The sequence below is a fragment of the Peromyscus eremicus genome, chromosome 14 (assembly GCF_949786415.1).
Source record: "Peromyscus eremicus chromosome 14, PerEre_H2_v1, whole genome shotgun sequence".
NCBI lineage: Eukaryota > Metazoa > Chordata > Mammalia > Rodentia > Cricetidae > Peromyscus > Peromyscus eremicus.
Genome location: NC_081430.1, coordinates 11701976 through 11729144, shown reverse-complemented (window position 1 = coordinate 11729144; position 27169 = coordinate 11701976). Strand labels below are relative to the sequence as shown.

At 39.5% G+C, this 27169-nt stretch overlaps 1 protein-coding gene across 6 annotated transcripts in view; it reads right to left on the bottom strand.

The window, feature by feature from the left end:
- Immp2l (inner mitochondrial membrane peptidase subunit 2) overlaps positions 1-27169 on the bottom strand; it is an 858278-nt gene that overhangs the window by 756224 nt on the left and 74885 nt on the right. For 5 of the 6 annotated variants that reach the window (XM_059279989.1, XM_059279984.1, XM_059279987.1 and 2 more), the window contains exon 4: positions 22098-22201. In XM_059279989.1, coding sequence (XP_059135972.1) covers positions 22098-22201 — 104 coding nt within the window. Of the gene's footprint in view, positions 1-7572; positions 7649-22097; positions 22202-27169 lie in introns of all 6 variants that reach the window. The other variant, XM_059279986.1, reaches the window with a different exon arrangement.

The window sequence follows — 27169 nt, the reverse complement described above, 5'->3', positions numbered from 1 at the left end:
ACGTCAGGAGTCGTGTTCAGGTGTATCATCAGTTGGGACTAGGCACCACAGTCTCCTGTTCGCTGGAGTTTGATTGCTTGTGGTTTTCTATATGATCTCCATCTCTTGCAAAGACAAGTTTCTTTGATGAGGGGTAAAAGCCTCACTTATCTGAGGCTCTAAGAATAAACAAATATAAAAAATTACAGGCAACTAAAGAAGGCTACTTCTCTAGAGAAGAGCCCTTCCAATTGGGTATCCAAAACAAGTGGTCAGCCCTGAAGTCTCATACATTCGAATACATAAGTAACATTATTTCCAGGACAACCAGGGCTACACAGAGAAACCCTGTCTGGAAAAAGAAAAAAAAGTAACATTATATGAACTGAGCAGGTCATGTTTATATATTTAGGATAATAAAATAGATATGGTTATTAATTTGAGAGCAAGGAAGGGGATAAGAGAGGAAAAGGAAGGGGGAATGATATAATTTAATTTCAAACAATAAAAAAATTACTTTAAAAAGATTTGAAAAAAAGATTTTTTTTTTTTTAAGATTTATTTATTAGGTATACAGTATTCTGCCTGCATGTGTCCCTGCAGGCCAGAAGAGGGCACCAGATCTCATTACAAGTGGTTGTGAGCCACCATGTGGTTGCTGGGAATTGAACTCAGGATCTCTGAAAGAGCAGTCGGTGCTCTTAACCACTGAGCCATCTCTCCAGCCCGAAAAAAAGATTTTTTAAAAGAAAACACACACACATATACACACACACAAACCAATTTTAAAGTAATTTTTTAATTCAATAAAGAAACAAGAAGCAAGTTTAAAGCCAATTAAGTAACACTTTAAAAACTAAGGGGGAAAAGCAGTATTTTTTAATTATTGTTATGTTTCTATTAAAAATAAAAGTAATTGTGGGATATTTAAAAATAAGTATTTTCCCTCTCTTTAAATGGCAAGAGAAGAAAAATTGTGATCATTTGAAAATTTTCAATGAGGAAATATCTTTCAAAACCTTTCTTTGATATCATTTCTCCTTGTCCATAATCGCCATGCTTTATCATAAATGTCAGAGTCAGGTAGCACAATATTATACTAAATATTATATTATTTATCAAAATTCAATCTTATTGTGCTTTTTTCCATTATAAAACTAATTAATGGCTAGCTAACATAGAAAATACAAAATATATAAAAATGATAAAGGGGGAAGAAAACCACACCATAACTCATGTAAACCACACATATAAATACATACACAGAAAAGGGAGAGAAGAGGGAGTGAGGGGTAGAGGGGGAGCAAGAAAGCAAGCTGAGGCGGGGGAGCATGCACACCACAGAGTAAGGTCTGATACTGACAGAAGTGAGTTTTAAAGGTATCTTCACATTTATGTATGTTTTAAAACACATGTATTTTACACAATCTAGTTTTCAAATAAACATCCAAATGCATAAATTTTATGCAAAGATAAATCTCAAAATAAAATGCATGTTATTTGATTTGCTGATCATGACATTAAGCAGTTTACTCTCAGGCCTGGCACTTCAGACTGAGGCTGGCAATGACACTGGTCAAGGCCCCGTCCTCCCCTCTCCCCGGCTGTCTCACGCTCCTCCACATTTGTAAACCCATTTAGAAAAGTCCCAGAAGGACAGTGTGTGGCCTTGGGACAGTGCTGGCCCCGCTTCCAACGCCACCTTCTTAGACTGCATAAACCCAACAGAGTTACTTCACCTCTCCTCAGCTTTAGAAGATTTATAGCAGAAGAAAAGAGCTGAGGGGAGCTGTATTTACTAAATGTTCATACTGCTGATACAGCTGTATTTACTATATGTACATAATTCTATAAGCAAATATTAATTAACAAATCAGAAATGCTGGATCCCACAAAGTACAGGACTTAGAGATGAGACTTTTTATCTCTGTGTAAAGAACAGCAAGACAGCTCACCAGGTAAGGGCACTTGCTACCAAGCCTAATGACATGAATTCAAGCCCCAGAACTCACATGGGAGAAGAGAATAGGCTTCCATACATTGTCTTCAGAACTCTACATGTATGATATGACACAAGCTCTCTCTCTCTCTCTCATGCACACACACACACACACACACACACACACACATGCGCGCACACACACACAATAAACAAATAAATGTTTAAAAATGTAAGAGGGGTAGAACAACAATAGAAGGTCCTAGCTAAACAAGGTGGTTGTAAACGTGGAACTTGGGTATTGGAGTCAGGAGGGTGGCAAGTTCAAGCCCAGACTGGGTTACATAGTGAGATAAAACAACAACAAAAGCAGTAGAAGCCTTTGGATTTTATTAGCATGAAACCGGACAAGACAGACTGACAGGCAGATTAAACTGTGGAGTACAGGAGCCCAGAGGAGGAGGTGTTTGTGCCCTTCCCACCCTTGCTCTTTGGAGTTACCGCTGGGAAAATCTCTAGGTCCTTCCATTTCCTCCCTGTATAATAAGCCTTACCTCACAGGGTAATTGGGAAGATTAACCTAGGTAATATATGTAAAGTGGTTGGAACAATCCCAGACACACACTAGGCCTCCAAACTTTCCATTCTAAGATGTATACACGTCTCAGAAACCTATACAGCTCTACAATAAAGGACATTCATTTTAAAAGGGATATTTTGCTGTGGTTGAACGGTTTGGTTTTTTTGTTTTGTTTTGTTTTGTTTTTACTTTTTCTGCGACTTTACTGATTTGTTGCTCATATTTAAGCACAATAAATGTTCCATGATATCTGATGCCTACACAGAAAAGTATATGAGAGTTCACAATGGAATCACAGAGACAGTAAGTCTACTAACAATGATGATCGGTCGCTACCTTGTTTTCTTTCAGAGATTAGGTCAAATATTACTTATGCAAAATTATTTCTGTGAATAGTTTACTCATTGCTATGACCTACTGTTCTCATTCAAACTAAGCAATTATATTTTAAACACTGAAGAAGTATAAGCAAGAATCATCTTCTCAGCATAGTTAGTACTTTTTAGAAGTCTCCAAGAAGTAACAAACTCCAAATAATACTTATCCTCCTCTGCTTTGATGATGTCAACTGGAAGCCTGCTTCCAGTTAAAGTATATGAAATGACCAGCAGGATATGGCTGGAGAAAAGCACTGCACTGTAAAGAACTATGTAGGCTTGCACCAGGCAAAGTGGCGCTACATGCCCAGCATCATCTCCTTGGAGGAGGCAGGAAAACCAGGAGTTCAAGGTCATCCCTACCTCACCTACATAAATTCTAGGTTTGAGGCCAGCTGGGACTACATGAAACAGAGAAACAGAGAGAGAGCTAGCCAGATTCAGAAAGACGAAAGTGCATGTTTTTCTCTTATATGTAAAATTTAGATTTAAATACATAAGTGCAATAATATATAATAAATTATAAATATATAATGAAAATAAAGAGGGAAGGATGAAAGAGAAAAAAAGGTGACATAAAGGACAGAAATGGGGAAACGAGACAGGTTGATGGTATACATGGGTCATGAGCAGAAGGGGAAACAGGAAGCATGGGGGAGGAAAAAATGGGGGCTTGTTTGGGGAAGAATAAGAACAATGTACAGTGATGCATATGGATGAAAATGACATGGTAAACCCCATTTCTCCGTATATTAAATAAAGTATTTTTGAAAAAGGACATCTTCTCCAGTTGAAATATAATACAGGTCCAGAGAAACCAAGAGAGGAGAAAGTTAAAATATTAAGAAACAGGTAACAAAGTAAGTCTTTCTCACCTCAACTAGAGCTGCTACGGGGATGACTCTTTGCTTCCATCAGGGATCTACTGTTTTCCCATTAAAGTCAGTTGAGCTGCACAGTTTAACCGAGATCGTTCTCTATCTTAGCTTCCAAGTATAGAAAGCAAAGTATAAAAAGTACCAAGTACACCATTCATTGTTAGTAGGAGGTTATCAATTCTGACTTTCCAGGAACTAAAACATCCATACAAGGAATACTTGCAGAAAAACAAGGCACATGCTTGCTAACCTAGTTACAGGTGTCATATGAACGCTCCATTTACTACTATGTAGAAGGAATTCTGCAGGCCGTACTAACTACACTTGATACCTAGTTCCCTCCGGTATCCATCAAGGAGCCTAAAATCACACCATTGCAAATATTTTAGGTCTTGTGGGTTTTTACAGAAGAGAAAAATACTAAAGGGGTGTTTAGAGTTAAAAATGTGACACTATTCTAGGATTTCAATTAAATACAAGAAGATGACAGAAGCCAACAGAAACCCCAAGCAGGATTTGGATAAGGAATGAGGCCAAATGAAAGAATTATCACTGTGGTACCCAAACTACAGTGCCACAATAAAGTGAAAAGACATGTTGTAGCCAAACCCTCCAAGACAACTGGGATGCAGATAGCAACAAAACTCAAGTAGTACTGATGAATATAATGATCAAAGTACACAGTATACATGTACGCAAGTGGCTAAGGAAACCTACTATCTTATTTTATTTTATTTTATTTTATTTTATTTTATTTTATTTTATTTTATTTTATTTTATTTTATAAACTTAAGAGAATGGGCCAATGAAATCCCATATATTCATCTCCTACATGGCACGGTCAAACAATGCCCATTTTGAATTAGTCTATACATTAAACCATTGCACACACAAAAAAATTTTGACTACTTTATCTGGAAAACTTCAAATGATTTACTCATCTTCTGTTACCATCTGCCATGTGACAGTAACAACTAATACCTAATAATGCTCATTAGATTGATATTTATGAAAAGATAAAATTTACAAAGTTGAAAGTAAAGCTACAATATATAAAATGCTGTATTTCTAAGTCTGGCAAGATTTAAAGTCCTCCCCTACCCAAAGAAGCTTTGAAAGTCTCACTGGAATATTATGATGTACATCAACCACAGATCAGGACCACCCATAACAATAAGCAACCAAAATTTCTACCTACTGTAACTTACTAAAAATCTACTTATTCTTTCCACTTAAAAGAGTACAACTAGTTGGGTGGTGGTGATGTATGCCTTTAATTCCAGCACTTGGAAGGCAGAGGCAGAGGCAGGCAGATCTTTATGAGTTCAAGGCCAGCCTGATCTACAGATTAAATTCCAGGAGAGTCAAGGCTACACAGAGAAACCCTATCTCAAAAAACAACAACAACAACAACAATAAAGCCAAAAAAAAAAAAGCATAGCTATCTAAAACACAAATAAGTAAATAAGGAAGTCAGGTATGATGGTGCAACTTTCAGGAGGCTGCGACAAAAGTATCCGGGATTTCAGTTCATGGCCATTCTGGGCTAGAGAGAGACACTGTCTCAAAAATAAATTAATCGATCCATTAATAATAAATGAGGAACTAAATTCTTTTCTTGCTAATTTCCCCTATTAAGTTGAACAACAAACACTATCTTAGCTTGTACAAACCAAAGTCTGTGAGGTGGATTAATAAGCTAATCATGAGAGTTATTTCTTTTCTAGAGCTACTGTTCCCAAGTACAGTGCTGATAAAATGAACAAAGGTTTTCTGATCAGATATCTTCGTTTCTCTCTGCATATATATCTTTTATTTTCTCTAATAAATAAAACTATTATTGGTATTCCAAAATGGCAGTATTGATAGCAAAAATAGTAATGCTGCTTTCCACTTCTGAGCTGTCTATCACCATACCTACATCTTCACATGGATAAGAGGTTGAGCAAGTAGGGAATGGAGTCAGATACGTGCAGGGTGACCACTTTTGAAAGGGTTTGATGTACCTTTTCCTTTGCCTTGCTTTCTGTGGTCCTTCATATCATTTGAGGGAATGTGTTTACCTATTCCAAAATCATTGCACTCTGGGACTCTGGGCAGCCTATCCCCTACCCAGTTGGTACTTTCCTGAAATATAGAGTCAGGTAAGTCTTAGAGCTGAGTTTCACTTGGGGCTTGGGGTGGGTTTTCTCTTTCCCTACTTGGATTTGTCCTTCACAGCTTACCACAGAGCAGATGCTCAGCACTGTGTCCATACAGAATAGTGTGGCAGGAAGCTAAAGACAACCATTGTTCCTGCTGTGCTGGCTGAGGGAGACATGGTGTTGACACATCAGCCTATTTCACGCTAAGGGTAACTGACAGTTAACGGTGATTAAATACACACACATGAATGGCAGATTCAATACCAATGTTCTAGGACATAGTTACCAAAAGTAACAGTTGATGGGCCTTTAACTTGGTATAAAGCCTATAATTTGTTAGAAAGGGTTATTATTAATTCTGCATCACAAAGGGATGAAATTGAGGAATTCAATCACAGTATTTCATTTTTACACCCAGTGAAGATTCTGACTGTGTTTGGATTTCTCTGGTACAAGCTTAGGACAAGAAGCTTTGATATCTGTCCAAGACCTACAAAACGATTCACCACTTTATCTATGCGACTATTCACTCTTGCCACAAGTTCGGACACTTGCCATTTCTCTGTCTGTCTTGCTTCTTCTCTGGTGAAGTAAGGACTATCCCTCATTCAAATCCAGTTTCAACTCACACCTGCTTTCCTTTCAGCTCCTCTACTTCCAGTAACTCACTTACTGCAGTATTACATCACTAGTTTTTCAGCTAAGTTCATATGTGAGGCTCTGCTGCGCCTTGACTACGTAACACACATGATTAGAGACAAGGCCAGGTACTCAGCTGACACCTGACATTAGGCACTTTACACCATTAACCAGGTTAGCTTGAAGAGGTGGGAAGCTGGAGCATAGTTCTGAGACAAAGGGCTTGACTAGCATTGGGGGAAAGTTGTCTGTAGTGATTGCACATTATTAATCTGCATCATATAACTATTACCTTCACAGCTGATTTTAAATTAACCGTGATCCAACTGTCTGTGGAATTGGGAAATGGTGCACGACACACTCTTGGGAGCCAGCCCTAGACACTGCAGCACGGCACTGCAGCATGTGGTTGATATATTGTGCACCCCAATAAACTTATCTGGGGGTCAGAGAACAGAACAGCCACTATATTAAACATAGGGTTAGGCAGTGGTAGCACACGCCTTTAATCCTAGCATTCAGGAGGCAGAGATCCATCTGGATCTCTGTTAAGTCAAGGCCACACTGAGAACAGAGCGAGGTGTGGTGGCACAGGCCTTTAATCCCAGCACTTGAGATCTCATGTCTTGCTTGGGAAAGACACACTCCTTTAATCCCAGGAAGTGATAGTAGGAAGCAGAAAGGTATATAAGGCATGAGGACCAGGAACTAGAGACTTTTTAAGCTTTTATCTTTTAGCAGCAGTTCAGCTGAGATCCATTCGGGTGAGGACTCAGAGGCTTTCAGTCTGAGGAAACAAGATCAGCTGAGGAATTGGCAAGGTGAGGTTGGCTGTGGCTTGTTCTGTTTCTCTGATCTTTCAGCGTTCACCCCAATACCTGGCTCTGGGTTTGTTTTTATTTAATAAGCCCTTCTAACAATTCGTGCTACATCTCACCTAGTGAACATCAGACTTCCCTACTCACATGCCTACAGGACACATCTGTGACAAGGTTCAAAAAAATGTCTATTTTAAATTTTATCTTATTCAACATACTCCAGCAGAATAGTAAGTTCCAGGAACAGATGCACTATGTCCATTTTCTTTACTGTTGTTTCGACAGTGGCCAACTCTGTGTATAAAACAAGCACATGGAAAATATTTGCTAGAAGAACTGTCAGTATTTTTAAACACAATAAACCATTATACTGTATTATATATAGTATAATATATAAACTGGGATAGAACATAAAATAAATTTAACTTGTGTCTGTGACAACTAAAAATGATCAATGTAGAGAAAAAATACTTTCAAGTTAAAAGATATTATGGAAGTGAGCAGACACAATCCTTTTATCTCACTAACAGTGAACATTGGGGCTGGGGATATAGTTCAGCCCTACGGTGCTTATATAGTATGAGTAAGGCCCTGGGTTCAACTCCCAGTACCATAAAAAGAAAATCGATCTGCCAATGTTAATTGACAAGTTAATTAGCACATAATCAAGTGAGCCTAGAACCTAATCTCTTGGTACCTGGTCCAATCTTTCTGACTGCACAGTGATGACCACCCCTTGAGTTATTACCTATTTGTCAATCTGTGGCAAAGCAGATAACATTCTGAAAAAGACTTTCATGTTTCCTTAAATGTTAATGTACAACACTGAACTGCGTTTGATATAATGTCTAACAAAAGACAAGTAAAGCTAATTATAAGAATATCAGTGACAGAGGAAAGGTTACAATTAGAGGAAATATTTCTTTATATATCAGATGACCTTTTCCTTAACATAGCATAAGCTAAGCCTAAATTCTTACTCATACCATCTTTAAATCTGGAATCATCTCTGGATTCAATTACTGGATTCAATTTTCTTTCTAACTCATCATTAGGACAGAGGTCATATAAAATAGTATCTGATATTGATTCTGGAAACAATTTCCAAAACCCTCTCATAATTCAAAGTTCACAGGAACATAAGGTTCAAACTGCAAAAATGGCCAAAAATCTATTGGCATGATTTTAGTACTGGAATAACCATATACATGTGGATTATTCAAATAACTACAAGGAAGAATGAAATCTTTCTTTGGCCGTACTTTTTTAACCTAAGTGTTTTTAATTATGACTGATACATGTAGATGAGCTCCAGTCTCCTGGACCCATCAAGCTGACAGCCCTGAGCAGTGACGCTACACCCAAACAGGCCAGGAAAATGAACTCCCATTTAAGAGCTGATTGGCAGCAAAGAAATCCCAGGCACAGGCAATTCTTTTCCTCCATTTCAGTATTAGTTGCCAGTTTAAACTACAATATGATAAATTATGCCAGAGAATGAGACCTCAAAAGCAAGAAATATCACCTTTCACATTTCTAGAGCAAAAGTGAATATTCAGAGAGAATTTCAGGAGGGTGAGTTCATTAGCCAATGTTCCACTAACACCTAAGGCAAGTTTTCTGACTTTGTTCCAGTACGGTCTTATTATTTCCTAATTATCCATATTGCTTTTCTCCTTTTTGTTAAACTGAAGTTCACCCAAGCAGTTTAACCTTCCATTTAGAAGCATTAAAAACACCCTCCTCCTTTGCTGATAATTGGCCTCTTTCTTTATTAACTGATTTCTCTCCTTGATTTATTACAAATCTTTTTGGCCAAATTTGGATCCATTCTGTGAATAAGAGTCCTTTCCTTCCTTAACTCAGTTAGCATGCTGCCTCTGTGACCACAGCTTCCCTATCACTTCACGTTCTGACTGCTCTTTAAAGATCCTCTCATAGAATAATGAATTTTTAATAAACCTGGAATGTTTCAATGATTCTTATTTAACTATATGGTGAGATGTATGGGAGACAGACGAGTCACACTAAATTGTTTCCTACTGAATGGTTGTGACTTTTCAGCCTGCCAAGTACACAAATCTTTGCCATGCAACTTACGACCTCTAAAAGCACAGAAAGCTGAATTATAATTAGCATATCCATAGCCAAACCAAACTGAGCCAGCTTCTCCATCAGCAATTTTAACATCCATATGTGTTTTAATAAAGTGAAATCTACAGCTGTGCCATCCGTAAATACTAATGCAGCCTCTGAATTTGAGTAAATCTGTCACTACATTATGCAAAAGAGAACAGTCCATAATGCGGGTCACTGAAGCCTCTCATTAATGGAAATAAACATTTCTTAAAGGTATATTCCTCCACTTTTGGAAAGAGATATTTTCTCCTGAGCTCCAAAGCTTTCTGTAACTTTGGTGTCTCTTGCTCTAAACCCTCCCTGTTTCTTATCAGCCACAGGCACATTTTCTAGCAACTGTCACTTCCACACAGCAAACACAAAGCCTTTTCCTAGAACAAGCAAACAGGAGGGTAACTACCGACCTTGGATCACATGAGTCTACGTGTAAATGTAGATTTAAGATTCCCTCCACATTCGCAAGGTGTGACCCCTGGAACAGAGTACGTAGGGGAGCACCACTCTTTTGTAAGAACAAGTGGACAGTGCATTTGCTGGTGGGAAATGCATCTCAAGTTGACAAGAAAGATAGTAATAACTACAAGACAGAAAAACTGTAAAAACTGATGGTGTGGTCCCTAATGGGCCAACCCCACACTAATGGATGGCCCCATACCCAGGACTGTATACAAGGCAGCACAAAACGGATTCTATGGTTTGGTTTGGTTTTTTAAAAAGGGACAGAGTTGGAAAGGGCTGGGGGGCTAGAAAAATCCTCCCCACCATCCCTGAGTCTTAATGCTCTGAGGCTATCATCTTGAAATTCCTAACACTTGTGCTTCTCTGTCACTGTGAAGGATATTTCTAATATATTCAAACTTTGTTTGAAAGACTTTTTTATTTTATTACTTTCAAGCAGCCATAAATTCTTTCCTGCCTTCTATGAGGTAAACCACCTGCTATTTTGTTTGCTTGTTTCAGTCATATATGCCACTTTTACCTTTTGAGATTTTTTTTATTCAGTCATGTGACTCACATATACCATAAAAATGTGGTGTTAATTACTGTATCCTGATGAAAATTTCTGTAATCTGTGCATTGGGTCTGTCTTTAGTTTTTTACTCTATTCACGTATTGCTGTTTCCACCCTCCTCTCTTCTTCCTCTGGGACTCCAACCAGCAAGAGGTCAGCTTCTTGACTATCACGGTAGCTAACGCACTCACTGTGCGTCCTTTCCTTCACCACTCCACACACGACACACACACCTCCTAGTACACATTCCACCAGGTCTCGCCTCACGTGGCTCTAACTTTCTACCAAACCATTATTCTAAAAGCCTTTGCAATCGTTTCCATTTGTAGAATCCTTGCATTTTCTTATAAAATAATTCATTCTTTCATCATTTTAAATGTATTGATCACAATTATATGGACTGCTACACAGTTATCTACATCACTTATTCTTTGGTTCAGGTTTGTTTTTGTTTTTTTGTTCTGGGTCCTGCTCTGATATACAATATATTAAATGCCAGGTATTGCACTGAAAAAAAAAACTATATAAAAACACTGCATAATATTTGCTTTTTCTGGCAATGACAATTAAAATAAAGGCATATCACCTTAAAATTCATCAGAGATTATATTTTAATTTTTATAACTTAAAAGTCTCCTTAGTTTTCCCTAACTGCTAAAATTCAACCAAAAATTTGGCTTATTTTGTCTGCCCCCTCCAACTTCCTTTCTGAACTCTAATTTATGATTTGTTGGCATAATAAAACTGTCAAAAACTTGTTCCCAGAAACCATCCCAGTCACATAACCTTCAGCCTACAATCTGTCCTGCCTATGGGATGTACTTGGGTAAGGGTGGCCTAGAGATTAAGGAATGGCCAACCAATGATTGGTCTAGCCTAAAACCCATACCAGGAGAGTAAGTCCACCCCTGACACTGCCTGGAGTGCCGGGTCCCACAGGATGGATGACCTAGAGACCTAGGAGAGAACCAAAAAAGGCCAGAGGGGGGAAAATGTCAATGTAATGATCCCTAATGATATTCTGCTATACTCATAGATTGGTGCCTAGCCCAGTTGTCTTCAGAGAGGCTTCACCCAGCAACTGATGGAAACAGATGCAAACCCACAGCCAAACATCAGGTGGAACTTGGGGAATCCAGCAGAAGAGGGAGAGAAAGTATTGTAGGAGCCAGAGGGGTCAAGGACACCACAAGAAAACACACAGAATCTGTAGTTGAACGGTCTTGTTAAATAAGAAACACAGAGCCAATGCAGAGATGAAAGCCCAAGAGATCAGAGCTAAGAGCTAAAAACCTTACCCTTCACTGCTGCTGCTGTCCTCTTCAGCAAGGGAGCTACTTCCTGTCTGTCTTTTTTATAGACTTTCTGTTCTGCCTTCTCATTGGTTGTAAACCCAACCACATGATCTCGTCACTGCCTGTCTATACAGACCTCCAGGTCTTCTATGGTTGGTATTGAGATTAAAGGCGTGTGTCTCCATGCTGGCTGTATCCTTGAACACACAGAGATCCGCCTAGCTCTGCCTCCCAAGTGCTGGGATTAAAGGTGTGTACCACCACCACCCAGCTTCTGCTATGGCTTGCTATTAGCTCTGACCCCAGGCAACTTTATTTATTAACATACAAATAAAATCACATTTCAGTACAAATAAAATATCACCATAAGAATCAACTAACCTGAGTTCACAGGGGCTCATGGAGACTGAACCAACAACCAGGGAGCCTGCATGGGACTGACCTTGGCCCTCTCATATATGTTACAGTTGTGTGGCTTGGTCCTCTTGTGGGAATCCTAACAGTGGGAAAGGGTTGTCTCGGACTCTTTCACTGGCTTTTGGGACCCAACTCCTCCTAATGGGTCCTCTTGCCCAGTCTTAATACATGGGGAGGTGCTTAGTCTTACTGTAACTTGATATCCCATGTTTTGTTGATATTCACGGGAGACCTGCCCTTTCCTGAACAGAAACGGAGGAGGAGCGGATTGGGGGGTGAGAACAGAGGGGGGATAGGGAGGAGGAACTGGGAGGAGAGGAGGGAGGAGAAACTGCGGATGGGATGTAAAATGAATAAATAAATTTTTTAAAAAGTGTTGCCAGCATCTAACTACTTCGGCTATCACTCTTAGCTTCCTAGCTTGATAGCCTATGATACTTACCAACTGAGGGAACCAAAGGGAAATGATACCAAATACGGGGCTCACCTGGACGTGTGTTTCCTTCACTCTTGGATCTTTACCTGGGCTTTGTGAATATTCAAATGCCTTTAAACAACCCTACAAGGCGGTTTCTCATTTTTCTAAAAACGGACTTAGTTTGAAATATACTAGTATCATATAGCCAGAAGTGGGAATCAGTTCTTTCCTGATCTTAGTGGCCTACCTTTAGCTATGGCTACATATCCTGCTAGTGCCTTCCAAAGTACACAGGATAAGTTTGCATACCTATACCACAGTTTATTCCGATTCTGCTATATTTTCTGCTTGATATCTACACTACTTACTGTTTGAAAACCATAATTAATTCTGTTCCCATTATTACTTAAACCAATTCAAAATACTACTCCCCAGATTCAGGAAAGATGGATGAGCAGTTAAGAACACTTGCTACCCTAAAGAAGGCCCGAATTCAGTCCCCAGCACCAAAACCAGGCAGCTCACAATCTCCTGTAACTCTAGTTCCAAAAAACCCAACACCCTCTTCTGGCCTCAACTCTCTCTTGAGCGCTCTCTTTCTCTCTCTCTCTCTCTCTCTCTCTCTCTCTCTCTCTCTCTCTCTCTCTCTCTCTCTTAGAATATTCCTCAACATCCCCTTACATGTAACATTGCATGTGTACTTGAAGACCCTCCATAATGCTGTCTTGCACATAGCCCTTGTTTTCCTTTTTAAATCAAGTAACAGTATTCTTGCAAACTGTACTACTCTGCCATGCAAACAGAAACAGTTGTAAGTATGCAGTATCTCCTAGAACGCTGCCTATACAACTTTCTTTTGTGACAACTTCTATTCATCTCTCCTAAGATGTAGTATTTAAAAGAATGGGATGAACAAAGGCTATGGATAGCTCCTATAGTTATATTACCATAAAATCTCTATAATTCAAAATTGAAATTTATGATCATTGAAACATTTTGAAGCTATAATTTGTCTCTGAACTATGAAAGTGTTTTATTGCATAATTAACTGTACAAGCATTGTGTAGGCAGTTTATCCTGCTCAAGGAAACAAATTGCTATTAAAGCTTACTTTACAGACAGCAATTCTGTATGCACATGAACAGTTTTTTTAAAAATCAGTTAAATCTATGCCAAATAACAGCAACAATGCTGCACCTCACTTTATTTTTCCAGAAAATTATCATTTGCAAATACACTTAGTAATGAAAATAAATGACTATGGGTAATGTAAAGTGCCGTGAACTGAATCTCTTCAAAATCAAGTGAGATACTGGATTCCATTCCACAGCATTTTACTGTCAATTACCAATAAAAAGCTAGAAACTTAGGCCCTTTACCCTAATAGTCCTGCTCTACAAGCTGTAGCCTTTCAGCGTGGACAAAATTACCTTCAGACTCAGAAAAAAATATTTGTTTTCGACAAGAATAAATTCAGAACAAGCACCAACAGGTAGACCAATAAGTGTATGCAGTTATATTTTCCAAGCTCAACCAACAACTGGCTTTTAATACAATTATAGGTCATTAGTCAGGCCTATCATTGCTCTGGGCATTTGTTTAAAAGTACGACTTTCCTTTTTTAGCAAGCTCCAATTAATTTCCCTTGGTAGGTCAAGGGACCTTTAAAGATTTACAAGAACTTAAGACATAAGAATATGAGAACCTATCTCTTTTTTTTCCTTCCCCCACAGGCTCTACTCTATTTCATTTGTTTCTCCGGCTCAAATCTCTGTAACATTGCTCATACGTACTGCAGGAGATGTCGTCACCACCTTGGCCATCTGTCAGAAAGTGGCAATGTTTAACACGTCACACGTCAGCTGCTGCGGTTATTTCCACACTCTAAGCTCATAATAAAGTCCCAGGCCTATTAATAAAGAGACTACATTTTAAGAATCCTCATATAGGAATTTTGCTTCAGAAATAGGAATGAAGAAAGATATGTATGCACACCAGTGTTACTGACCTTGCCAAGAATTGGTAAGTTGCTCAGCTACACCATTACAACACACACACAGAGGCCTCATGATGCTTAAATATGATACTTAAGTGGATGGCTTTGGTGTAGCATACCGCCAGCCGTTGGCCTGCTACTTACTTACTCTGTCCTTAAGCAAACAACTTATGCCCTGTAGACCTCGGTGTTCTTGTCTATAAACTGAACATAATAATATTACCCTCTTGTGGTTTTTTCAAACAAGGACTGTTATAGTTTGAATGGGAAACAGCTCCTCTCAAGCTTGTTTTGGAACACCTGGTCCTCGGCTGCGGCTGCTGTTGGGGGAAACTTCAGAAAGTGACACCTAGAAGGGAAGTGTGACTGGGGGAAGTATTAAGGCAACTCTAAGTAGTTAAAAGGGAGGTTTATTTTGTGGGGTAACTTACAAGTAAAGGGATAGGTTACAGGGTCTGGGAAAGGTGTAGTGCAGTCCAGTGGTGTTCTCTGGAGAACTCTGCTCTGTCTACATCCAGCATCTAGGATCCAGGAACCAAGAGAGCCAGCACATCCGGGTCTCAGGTCTTCAGGGCTCCTGTCTTGGCCCTGTCTCATAGGTGTGACAGTTACCGGAAGCCTCAATGGGGGTAGTACTTCCAGGTCAAAGCTGGCACAGCTACCCACTACACCACCCCCTTTTGTCTAAATAATAAAGTTCCAACCTAATACAAAAGTATATACAATAGTAATGATTATCAAATATTGTCCATGAGTAGTAGGGATAATGACCTAGACAAGATGGAACTATTACCAACACAAACAATATCAAACAAGAGACACATACTAAAATCCAGAGGAGTTTGGAGTATGGGTAGATGGCATGTTACAGAGATCATTCCAAAAGATGCCCTATCCTGAAGAACCTGAATCTAATACTTAATATGTTCTAGATAAGATAGAAGATTGTAAACTGTAACTGTTGAGTCTTTGATCCCATCAAAGACCTGAGAAGGAGGGGACAGACCTTGAGGTGTACAGACCAGCCTGATTTCTAGTCTGTTTTCTGCTTCCTGATCCACTCAAATCAGAGATGAGAACGCTCATACTGCCTGATCCCAAGTTCTAGCTGCCAATTTTCCCTTCCATAAGGAATCTTCACAAATCTGGAGCCACATTAAATCCTTCCTCCCTGAGGCTGCCTTTTCAGGCCTTTATCACAGCAATGAGAAACAAAACTAATGCAATAAAATGAATACAGAATGCTTAATTCAGTGACTGAAAATAATAAGCAGATAATACTAAAACTGTATGGCTTATCTTTGGGCCTGATCACCCCCACATTCTCCCCAATGCCTGAGGTTTACCTATTGCGGAGCCAGCCTTTGCTATATAGCATTAACCTTCCTGGCTTCCACCTCAGACTTTGAGGTGCCATATGAAGTCACCTGAGATATACTCCAGGGAAAACACCTTGTATGGCAAAGGTTTAAACCTGGCTTTGTCCAGATAGAAATAGAATGAATATCAGAGGAAATTTAAAATTCTCAACATTTAAAAAGAAAAATAAACAAATGGGATAAAAAATGCATTGACTTGGCAAGAAGTACCCAAACTGTTATCATTTACACAAATGACAGCAGTGCCACTGAACATTCCATGCTACAAGGACCTAGACATCAAACAGTACATGTCTATATCATGTGAAACCAGAGTCAAATCTCACTTTGTTCTTCACTTTCCATGTGCTTGCTCTGAATTCCATAATGCTAAAAGCAACTACCTATCGACAGTGGTATGAGAACCAAATGAAAGTCAAAGCACTTAGCACAATGTCTAGAGTGATGAGAAGACTAATGGTAGCATGTGAGAAGTCCCTCACACCAACCTTCTACTACAGTACTTTACACCAACATCTGTGCGGTAGCATGTGAGAAGTCCCTCACACCATCCTTCTACTACAGTACTTTACACCAACATCTGTGCGGTAGCATGTGAGAAGTCCCTCACACCAACCTTCTACTACAGTACTTTACACCAACATCTGTGCGGTAGCATGTGAGAAGTCCCTCACACCATCCTTCTACTACAGTACTTTACACCAACATCTGTGCGGTAGCATGTGAGAAGTCCCTCACACCAACCTTCTACTACAGTACTTTACACCAACATCTGTGCGGTAGCATGTGAGAAGTCCCTCACACCAACCTTCTACTACAGTACTTTACACCAACATCTGTGCGGTAGCATGTGAGAAGTCCCTCACACCAACCTTCTACTACAGTACTTTACACCAACATCTGTGCGGTAGCATGTGAGAAGTCCCTCACACCAACCTTCTACTACAGTACTTTACACCAACATCTGTGCGGTAGCATTTGAGAAGTCCCTCACACCAACCTTCTACTACAGTACTTTATACCAACATCTGTGTGGTAGTTGGAATGTCATTGGCCCCCATAAGCTCATAGGGAGTGGCACTATTAGAAGGTGTGGCATTGTTGGAGGAAGTATGTCACTGTCGAGGTAGACTTTGAGGTTTCCTATGCTCAAGCTACACCCAGTGTCTCAGACCACTTCCTATTAACTGCAGGTCAAGATGTAGGACTCTCAGCTCCTTCTGCAACACCATATCTGCCTGCATGCCATCATGTTGCTCCATAATGATAATGGACTAAACCTCTGAAAATATAAGCCACTCCCCTATTTTTTTTTTCTTTATAAGAGTTGCCATGGTCATGATGTCTCTTCACAATAATAGAAACCCCAACTAAGACAATCTGAAACCCAGCCCTTCTTCCTTCCTGTCCACCTCTGCTACACCCTCCAGCCGTTTTCCCAAACTACATAGCTCCCACACCTTGTTCCCTAGCAGCTGTAGATCTAGCTTATTTCTAGAAGCCATGGACCCTTTTTAGTCACTATCCAAGCTTGTAGGACCAAAAATATCAAAAGGACTTGTTAAGAAAACTGATCCTCTAATCAGTTCCCCTCCTCTTACCCTCTTCCCACTGACCATGCTGCCTCTTCTGCCTGAATCTCCATGTCATTCAGCTGTCACCACTGCTGTGGCTTCCTCAGCAACTCCCATCCCTTTTCAAAAGCAGAACGGCCTTGAAAATTCTAATAGTAGAGCAGTATTCCAAAAAAATAACTAGTCAAAGGTGTTAAGTTCATAAAAGACAAAAGTCACCAAAGAACTGTCACAGACTAGAGAAGACCAAAGAGAAATGAAAAATAAAATGAAATATAAGATACTTTGGCCCAGGGAAATCTAAAAGATTATTAGTTAAAAGGCTGGTAATGACTAAGGTATACAGATAAAAATATTAATATCAATGTTATTCCCTACTGTAAGATTTTATATGAAGTGGAAGAGGTGGAAGAGAACTCTCTATACTATTTTACAAGCTTTCTTTAGGTCTAATGTTACTTCAGAATAAAACATTTAAACATAAATGTGATTATTCAAGATTTATTGTAAAGCATCTCTATCCCATTGGACTTGCTAGGTACTATATTCTTTCTGAGAAACTGTGATTCTTATGTTAAGCCTATTGCAGTAAGGCCATCACACAGGTTAATAAAAAGTCAATTCCAAGGTATAGAAAATCCACCTTAAGCACTACTATTAGTCTGCAAATCCATTAAGAGAGTACAGTGCCACCTACACACATTCAGTAATACTAAGGACTTAATGACAGCAAATGATACTGTGCCTAGCCTTTCATGTGACTGAGTAAATATTCCTCTTGAATTAGCATAACTGAATAATATGCTTAAACAATAACTCCACTAGGACCAACTATTCAAAAAGAAAAAGAAAGCAAAAGACAAAGAGATGTAAGGAGACATACTCCAGTGCATACTTGCTCCCTCCTTAGACCTGCCTTTGAAGCTTTAAGAAACAGCATTGGTCAACAAGTTCTCAATAAAACCTCACGCAATAGAAGGCAGTCTGTTCTACTAAATCATTTATCTCTGTGATGTGAATTGGCTCTCAGACATGGAAAATGGAGAAAGTATTTCATTCTGATGCAGACGGTACATTTATTCACATGTGATTTGTGTCCCCACATCATTAACGTTTTCCTCATTAATAACAGCAACAGAAGGCCAAGTACAAGCAAGCTCAGGAGTCAAGGTCACACAGTCAACCCTTCTCTGAGAAGCAGTTATCACAGAGTTAACCTTGTTCTTTGTTCACACACACACACACACACACACACACACACACACACACAAGAATACTATTAGTACATTTTGTACAAAATTTACAAACTTTCTCTACATGCAACTTCTAATAGTTAACATCTTTCATACTGTGTCCTTTCCTTATTATCTACCAGCAGTCTACACCTTTACCTTTTGGCCTTTAAACATAAACCCACATTCACTGTACTATATTTATTAGAAATTCTACATCTTTTAAGTTATACTATAGGAATTGTTATTGTTCTCACTAGTTTTCAAGCTATATAAACACTGCCAGTTTAAGCTTGAGTTGGCAGCTAACTATTTTCCGGGGCCTCAGAGAGGGTGCAGTTGGTAGAGTGCCCATCACACAAGCATGAAGGTCTGAGTTCAATTGCCAGTGCAGACATAAAAGCTGAGCATGGGGATGAATGCACATGATCCCAGGACTGCAGACATGGAGGCGCAAGGATCACCGAGGCTTGCTAGGCAGTCCCTAGCCACTGAATCACAGATCCCGAGATTCAGTGAAAGTCAGTGTCTCAAAACTAAGGCGAATGAAGAAAGATGGCTCAGGATTAAGAACACTTACTGCTCTTGCAAAGGCCCTGAGTGTTGTTGCCAGCACTCACATGCTGGTTTATAACTATCTGTAATTCCAGTTCCAGGAGTTCTGACAAACTGCACACAGTAAACACACATACATACAAGTAGAACACTTATACATATAAAACAATAATAATTTTTAAAATATTTGGTAATGAAACAGAAAAATTAAGGAAGACACCCAACATTGACCTCTGGCCTCCACATACATGGGCACACACATGCATACAATCACATCCACACACAAATGAACATGCACACACATATCCATACAGACAAAACAAATCTCCAGAAATGCAAATGTAGTAGCGTTCCAATGTTATACACCACACATTCTGAATACATGAAAGACTGTCTCAGGATTTTTTAAAATAAAATAAACTTCTTTATCTCCAGAGATTATTTCTGTATCAGTGAAATCTGTTAACAACAATTTATAAGTAAAATGACAAAGTACATTTTATATTCCTTTTAAAATAAACAGGTAAATATTCATTACCATATTTATTACACATTTCTTGAAAAGAGAGCAAGTTCTGATGTAGCAGTGAAAATTACTGCCTATGTTAAAAACCATAGTGGTGCTTTTTGTAAGGAAGCAAATATTCAATGTGCTTGGCATGGATTAAACATATAGGTGAAAGTTTATTACACCAACACCAACCTTTTCAAACGACGCAGTCTATAAATTGTACAAAAATATAAGGACATATGTCTAGAAAGCACTTTGCTCATAAAACCAGACAGAAAATGCCATAATATAATATAGCTTTTACAGTACAACCTCAAGCTGAAGAACTGACTATCAAACTCAGTTTCTTTCTCAAACACAGACAACAGCATTGCTTAATAATTATTTGTTGTTCAATAACATAATTCCAACACTAAGCATTCTTTTACGTAAATGAGGCCTGCTAGTGACGAAGCGTATGAAATGAAGTTATGTCATTTCTACATGACAAAGATACAGCACATAACTGACTCATTAAAAATGCACTTCACCAGCTGGGCGTGTTGGCGCACACCTTTAATCCCAGCACTTGGGAGGCAGAGGCAGGCGGATCTCTGTGAGTTCGAGGCCAGCCTGGTCCACAAGCGAGTTCCAGTGCAGCCAGGGCTTGTCTCAAAAAAAAGTACTTCACTTGCAGTAGCTAATTTAACAATCCCAATTTGAATATAAATGTTCATTTAAATTAATTTGTATAATAATTATCAATCACTATAGCAATTACCTAAAAGAGCTGTGTTTACATTTAGAAATAAATCATAATATGTCAAAGTATTTTTATGGACTCACAACCCTGAATTTCAAGGAGCCATCTCACGGTTTTCAATTACGAATTCAAATTTGCCTGCTTAGAGATAGTCAGTATGTTTTCCTAGGGGGAGAAAAACACACAGCTGTCCACTTGTTACATGACTTCTTTCTCTTGGGGTGGGTATCCTCTTCATCAAGAACTAAGTGAGGATGTAAACTTGTCAGACCAAAGGCAAAAGAACAATGTGTACATGATAGGCTTATTCCACGTGGAGAGGCTTATCAGGAGGCAGCAAAAACAGTGTACTGAATGACAGAGCAAAAGTACACTCCAAAGTGTAGACTAACATTAAAGAAAATACTCGAAACCTCAGATGCATTTCAATCCCATCCCTGGCTGCCTGCCATCAACTTCCACTCAAATGTACTTTGTTACCCATTTACCAGACGTAGGGAATGTGTTTTCAAATGAACCCTGGGAAGAGCAGCCTTGAAGGAGACACATTTACAGAATATCTATGCCCAGCAGCAAAATCATCTACAGGTAAAGATGAGCAAGTTGATACTAGATTATTCTACCTATTAACATTATCATGCAACATGAAAAATCACATTCTAGCTCATGGAAAAGGAGTAACTGGGAAACAGAAAGCTTCTCACTCAATAGGTTTTGCTGTCACGAAAATAAGCAAGAATAATTTTCCTACACCAATTGCTGCTCCATGCACTGACTTCCATAACAGGGCATCATACTAGAACAGTTTTTATAAACAGCTGCAGCCAGAATAAATTAAGCAAGGTCTGCTGCAGTCTGTTAGGTGTGGATTTATTTTGTAAAACAAACAAAAATGTAGAATCTGAAGCACTCAAGCACGTGCAGGGTGTTCACTCTGTCACTGAGTCGGTGATGTACACTTCGACATTCCTTCTTTACAACCAACACTTGGGATACAATTTTCATTCCCACCCAGTTGCAATATTTTACAGAGAAACAGCGCCATCTTTTGATGCAGACAAAAGCCAATAATACTAGTTTTTCAAACTTTTTTTTTCCAGGTAATTTCACAACATACACAAATGCCATTGAATTTCACAACATAACTATCATTTGCTAAGAATGTTTTCTTTCCGAAAGTAGTAAAACAAAGCGCAGAACTTTGCTTACCAAGATGCAAAATTGTAAAATATTGCAAAATAATATCAAAAGTATAATTTCTACTCAGTATTTCATTACACAAAATTTACTAGTTATGTCATTCAACTGATATATATCAAATAAAAAAACTTTCTAGCATTGCTATATGCCAATATGGATTATATTTAAGACACACTCATTCATTTCATAATTGCCCGAATGTCATCAGCAGTGACTATCAGTTGAATCCAGATAAACACAAATACAAATGCAGTGAGTTTCTGAATCACTTACACCAACGACACGATGTCACCACGCTGTACTTCAAAGTTCCTCACTTTCCAGTGGTTCAAAAGCACCACATCTGAAGACTGGCTTCCCCCGGGATTCAAGGAAGGCTACAAAATAAAAAGAGATACATCTATCACCTGAATTTTTTGCAGTCTTTATGCTGCAGTGTACTTCATAGCTCGAGCAGAATTCAATTTTTAAAAAAATCCTACTATTGTACCTTTCAAAGCAATTGCAATCCTGAAGTAAGAACAAATGAGTTTTCAGACAGGCTAACTAGGATTTTTTTCTGAAAAGAAACAGAGTAAATACATAAATAATAAATTACCAATACTTATTTCTACCTCTAAGAGGTACAAAAAAGTTTTATGACGAATAAAAACACATGCAAAGAGGGACTCAAGTTTCCCAGGATAATATTCTGGTGGTACCTACACCCACATCATCATTCCCTGTGGAAAAGGAGGAAATAATCTAATGTCAACCAGCAAGACACCCATATGAAGAACCACCAAGAGTAGAAGGGACAAAGATGGAAAAATCACTAGAATACACATTTCCACCCTTCCCATCCCTCTTTATCCAAGAGCATGTACCAAAGGTCCTGGTCTGAATCTGAGGTGAGTAAATGGCCTTCCTCCTAGAATTCAGACAATACTGGCTGTGCCAGAGGATGGATGAAGCAATAAGTGAGAAGCACTGAGTTCACCTAGCCACAAAAGTCTCATCCATGAGCTATGCTATTTGGATGGGGCAACAATACAGTCAAAGGATAACAAGTCCAAGATGGAATGGGGGAACAAAGAATGAAGGTGATAAAGAGAGTGTTTCTGACTAGAGATGCAAACTGACAGGAGACACGGCACGGCTGTGATGACAGAACGGCTTCCCAGGAGCTGAGGCTGTTGGTTTCTCTGCAAGGCTGATGATGCCAGCCGGAGGAAACACACCCGAGACATGGGCAAGGGGACAGAGGAAGGGCCAGGTGGCCGTGCCCAGAAACAACAGTGACAAACTCTTTAAGGCTCCTTGGAATCGAGGGCTGTGGAGACGGCTCCTGAGTAAAGTGCTTGCTGCATATGCCAAAGGACCAGAATTCAGAACCCCAACACGCACATAAAAGACACAGCTACATCAGCTGTAACCCCAGCTCCTGGGAGGTAAAGGAGTAGACCCCTGGGACTCACTGGCCAGCCACCTCCGCCAATTCAGTGAGCTCCAGGTTTACTGAGAGATCCAGCCTCAGAAAACTGAGGTAGATATAGAGCCATCCATGGAGTGTGGTTGACCTACCAGGGGCCACATTCTGAAAGAAAACTCTCCCTCTTTAACAGGTATCGACTGCCAATGGTTCCTCAGCTGGGGATGAGGCTGAATGCCCATCTGCCCTCTCCACGGAATATTGTCTGGCTTTACTTTGAGCAGGTATGTGAACAGCCCAAACTAGACTTGATAGATAGATAATTTTTTTTAAAGGACACAAAGTTGAGAGGGTGGAGAGGAAGGGAAGGATCTAGAAGACGTCGTGGTAGGGGTCACTATAATAAAAATACATTGTCTAAAACTGTAGGAGGCATAGCTTCAAGAAAGCATGAGAGGAACCAGAACTGTTAAACATGCAGACCTATCTCCTTCAAGGGAAGGAGAGGATGCCTTTTCACCGGGAAGACTGGAGTGCGCGTTGTCTAACAACCTGGTGATCTTTTTGCCATTCTATGGAGCTACCACTCAACTGAATCCCCCTAAACCCTGAGTATTGTTTAGGCCCTAATCCTGAGCTTTGTCTCTCAGTGAATAGGACTCATCCTTATGAAAGAGGGCCCAGGCAGATTGCATCCTCCATCAATAGAATCTATTCTTACACTGATTACAAATCCTTCCTCCTGAGGCTTTTGCCCTGAGGACTGTTTAGCAGTCAACAGAACTCATCCTTAAGGCTGAAGGGCACAGGTGCTTTGCTCTAGAAGTGTGTTTTGCAAGGGAGTTTAAGATGTAGCCATCCCTAAAGCTTTGTTGTGGTAACAGTGGCATGGAGACATTTTTTACAAAGTTTTACTGTGTTTACTCTGTAAGAAAAATAAACCGCAAGGTCAGACTCGGAAAGTTTTCGACCCAGCACCTGCTAAAGTGGTGCTGACCCAAGTTTCATCCTTCACCTCATGCCAAGTGTTTCCCTGTCAGCCTTGAGGCTTGCAGGGCCCCATGACACAACATTTTCAAAAACCTAATTTTAGAAGTCAGAGGGGAAGTTTAGAAATAAAATAAAATGGCACTTTAAATAAATGGCCAGGTGCAGTGCCATAGAACTTTAATCCCAGCATTTGAAAGGCAACCACGGATGGATCTCTGTATTTAAAGCTGATCTATATAATGAGGTCAGGCCAGCCAGGTCTATACAGTGAGACCTGCTTTCAAAAAGAAAAAGTGGTGGAGAATAATTGAGGAAGATAGCAGTGTCCATCTCTGGTCTCCACACACACACACACACAAACATACACGTATGCCATAAGCATATGTGTATGCATATACAAATACCACACAGATGCAAAAAAGATATAAAACAGATTCCTAAAATTGCTACTAGGTTTCCTTTAAAGCATGTGTGGGCAAAGATGTAGTAATTTTATGCAGAGATTTTAGCATGACTTTATTTTTAACTCTCCAGGTTTGTGTAGAGGGAAGAAACCACACTTTAGTACCACTGGAAACTTCAAACACTTCCAAGCAGAGACTCTACCAATCATTTGCATTTGAGTAACTCCTAACCACCCTCCTTAGGTTTGAATTCTTTGCTAGTCACCTCACTTGACTATATGACATCAAATCACAAGGTGACTAAAATAGAGCTTGTCATCTCTACCAAACACAATGTTCTTCTTATGTTCTTCTGAACTATTTACTGCTTCTGCAGTCAATCAGCTTGTGAGTTTGGTGATTTCTTTATTTCTAATCACCAAGCTATATGGTGCTTCTCTTTCGTCTCCTCATACAGTTTTCACATATAATACATCTTCACATTTCAAGCACAGTCACCATTTAACTCACAATACAACTACACCAACCAGTATCTCACCTCCAACCCCAAAGGATGCCATTGCTTTCGAGCCATGAGATAGTGAGCAAGTTACTAAACTTCATCATGCCTTCCTAAGCTAGTAAAATGATGGTGATTAATAACTAGTCCCTAATTAATAAGCAATGGTGGTGATCAGTACCTGCTAAGCATTCACCATGCATTGTTCTCTAAGACAGCCAGTCATTCTGATGAGCTTTAAAAGACTCTTATCTAGTGAGATCACTCTCTTCTTTCCTTCATTCTCACTATGCAACTCTGGCTGGCCTGGAATCTGCCTGCCTCTGCCTCCTGGGTGTGAAGGAATTAAAAGTGTGCATCACCATGCTGAGGTGATTCTATAAAGTGTTTGTATCAGATCCTGGCCCATAGTTATCATTTCAATAACCTCTATTATTGATATTCTCCATGACAATCTTAATTATGGGTTTGTATGTATGCTTTTCCCAATTGCCTCTTTGCTCTAACCCCTAAACAAGAACAGAGTCTACACAGTAGGAAAAATCTCAAGAGCTCCACTGAGCCACTGAGATAAGGAAAAGAGCACTTGTCCTTACAATAGGTTAAGAGTTCAGAGCTAGGAAAAAGCCTCAGGGAATAAAGCACTGGCTCTGTAAACAAGAGTTCAGAGCTCCACAATGGATGGTAAAGCAGGGTGGGTGTGGCACCCACCCACAATTCTGCATTTCAAACCAGAGGAAGGGGAGCTCTGAGGCAAACAGCCTAGCTAGAAGAGCAAGAATCAGTGAGCTCTGGGTTCAGGGAGAGACTTTGCCAGGAACATCACTGATATGTTCAGCAACAGATACCACCTATGTGCTGTGAGAGCTGAATGCAGACTCAAGTCACTTTCTCCTCCTCCGTGCTGAATCCAAAGTGCATCATACTACAGCATTCAGCACACTAACTATAACATAATTTTTGTTTTCCTTGTTGGTCTTTGCAAACAAACAGCATTTATAAGCCCCTAATTAAATTTAAACCACGAAACCAGCACCATTTTTTTGAGCTCTAAGCATATGGTAGTTTGAATAAGGATGACCTCCATATGTTCACAGATTTGAATGCTTGGTCACCAGGCAACGGCACTATTTGAAAGGATTATGAAAGGATTAGAAGGTGTGGCCTTGTTGGAGGAAGCATGTCACTGGGGGTGGGCTTTGATGTTTCAGATGCCCAAGCCAGGCTAAATGGCCCTCTCTCTCTTCCTGCTCCTTCTCTAGCACCATGTCTGCTGTGTGCCACCATGCTTCCCACCATCATGACAATGGACTAAACCTCTAAACTGTAAGTCAGCCCCAAATAAATGATTTCCTTTAAACCAGTTGTGGTGGTCATGGGTCTCTTCACAGCAATAGAACACCAAGAAAAAAAAATGCTTATTTCCAACTAGCAGCTGAACATCTCCCCCACCATGTCCTCTTCTACTGAAAATCTTTATCAGCCTCCCTCTTCCTTTACTCCAGCACAAAATTCAAGGTCTACTGATTTCTATAGTCTCTCATACCCTTAATAGTTCTCACACAATACCATACAAGAGGCCACTTTTCAAAACTAGAAGGGGTTGTATAAACATCTATTGCTGCTTGAAATGTTTTGCCCTCTCCAACTATCCTGCCACTCTAGATGATTCACATATGGCTAATGGTAAAGAACTTGGATGCCACAAAACCATTTCCCAGGCCTTCTTTCCAACCGCTGTCCTTATTCCCATCCTCATTAACAAGTAACCAAATATCCCAAGCTGTCCTGGACACCCTTTGAGGATCTCTATCACAGGATACTTAAACATACAGCACAAGTGTTCCCTTATCTTTTTTCCAAAGAGTCTACAAACATCCTGGAACAGATTTTTTTTCCTTCTCTATTCTTGGGGAGTTTGAGCATGATTAATAATTTTAGTAAAAAGAACTAATAATTAGTGAAATTCTCATAGTCTCCCTAAATTAATATGCCCAAAGCAAGACCTTACGCCACCAGCTCCAGCCCCCAAATATACTTC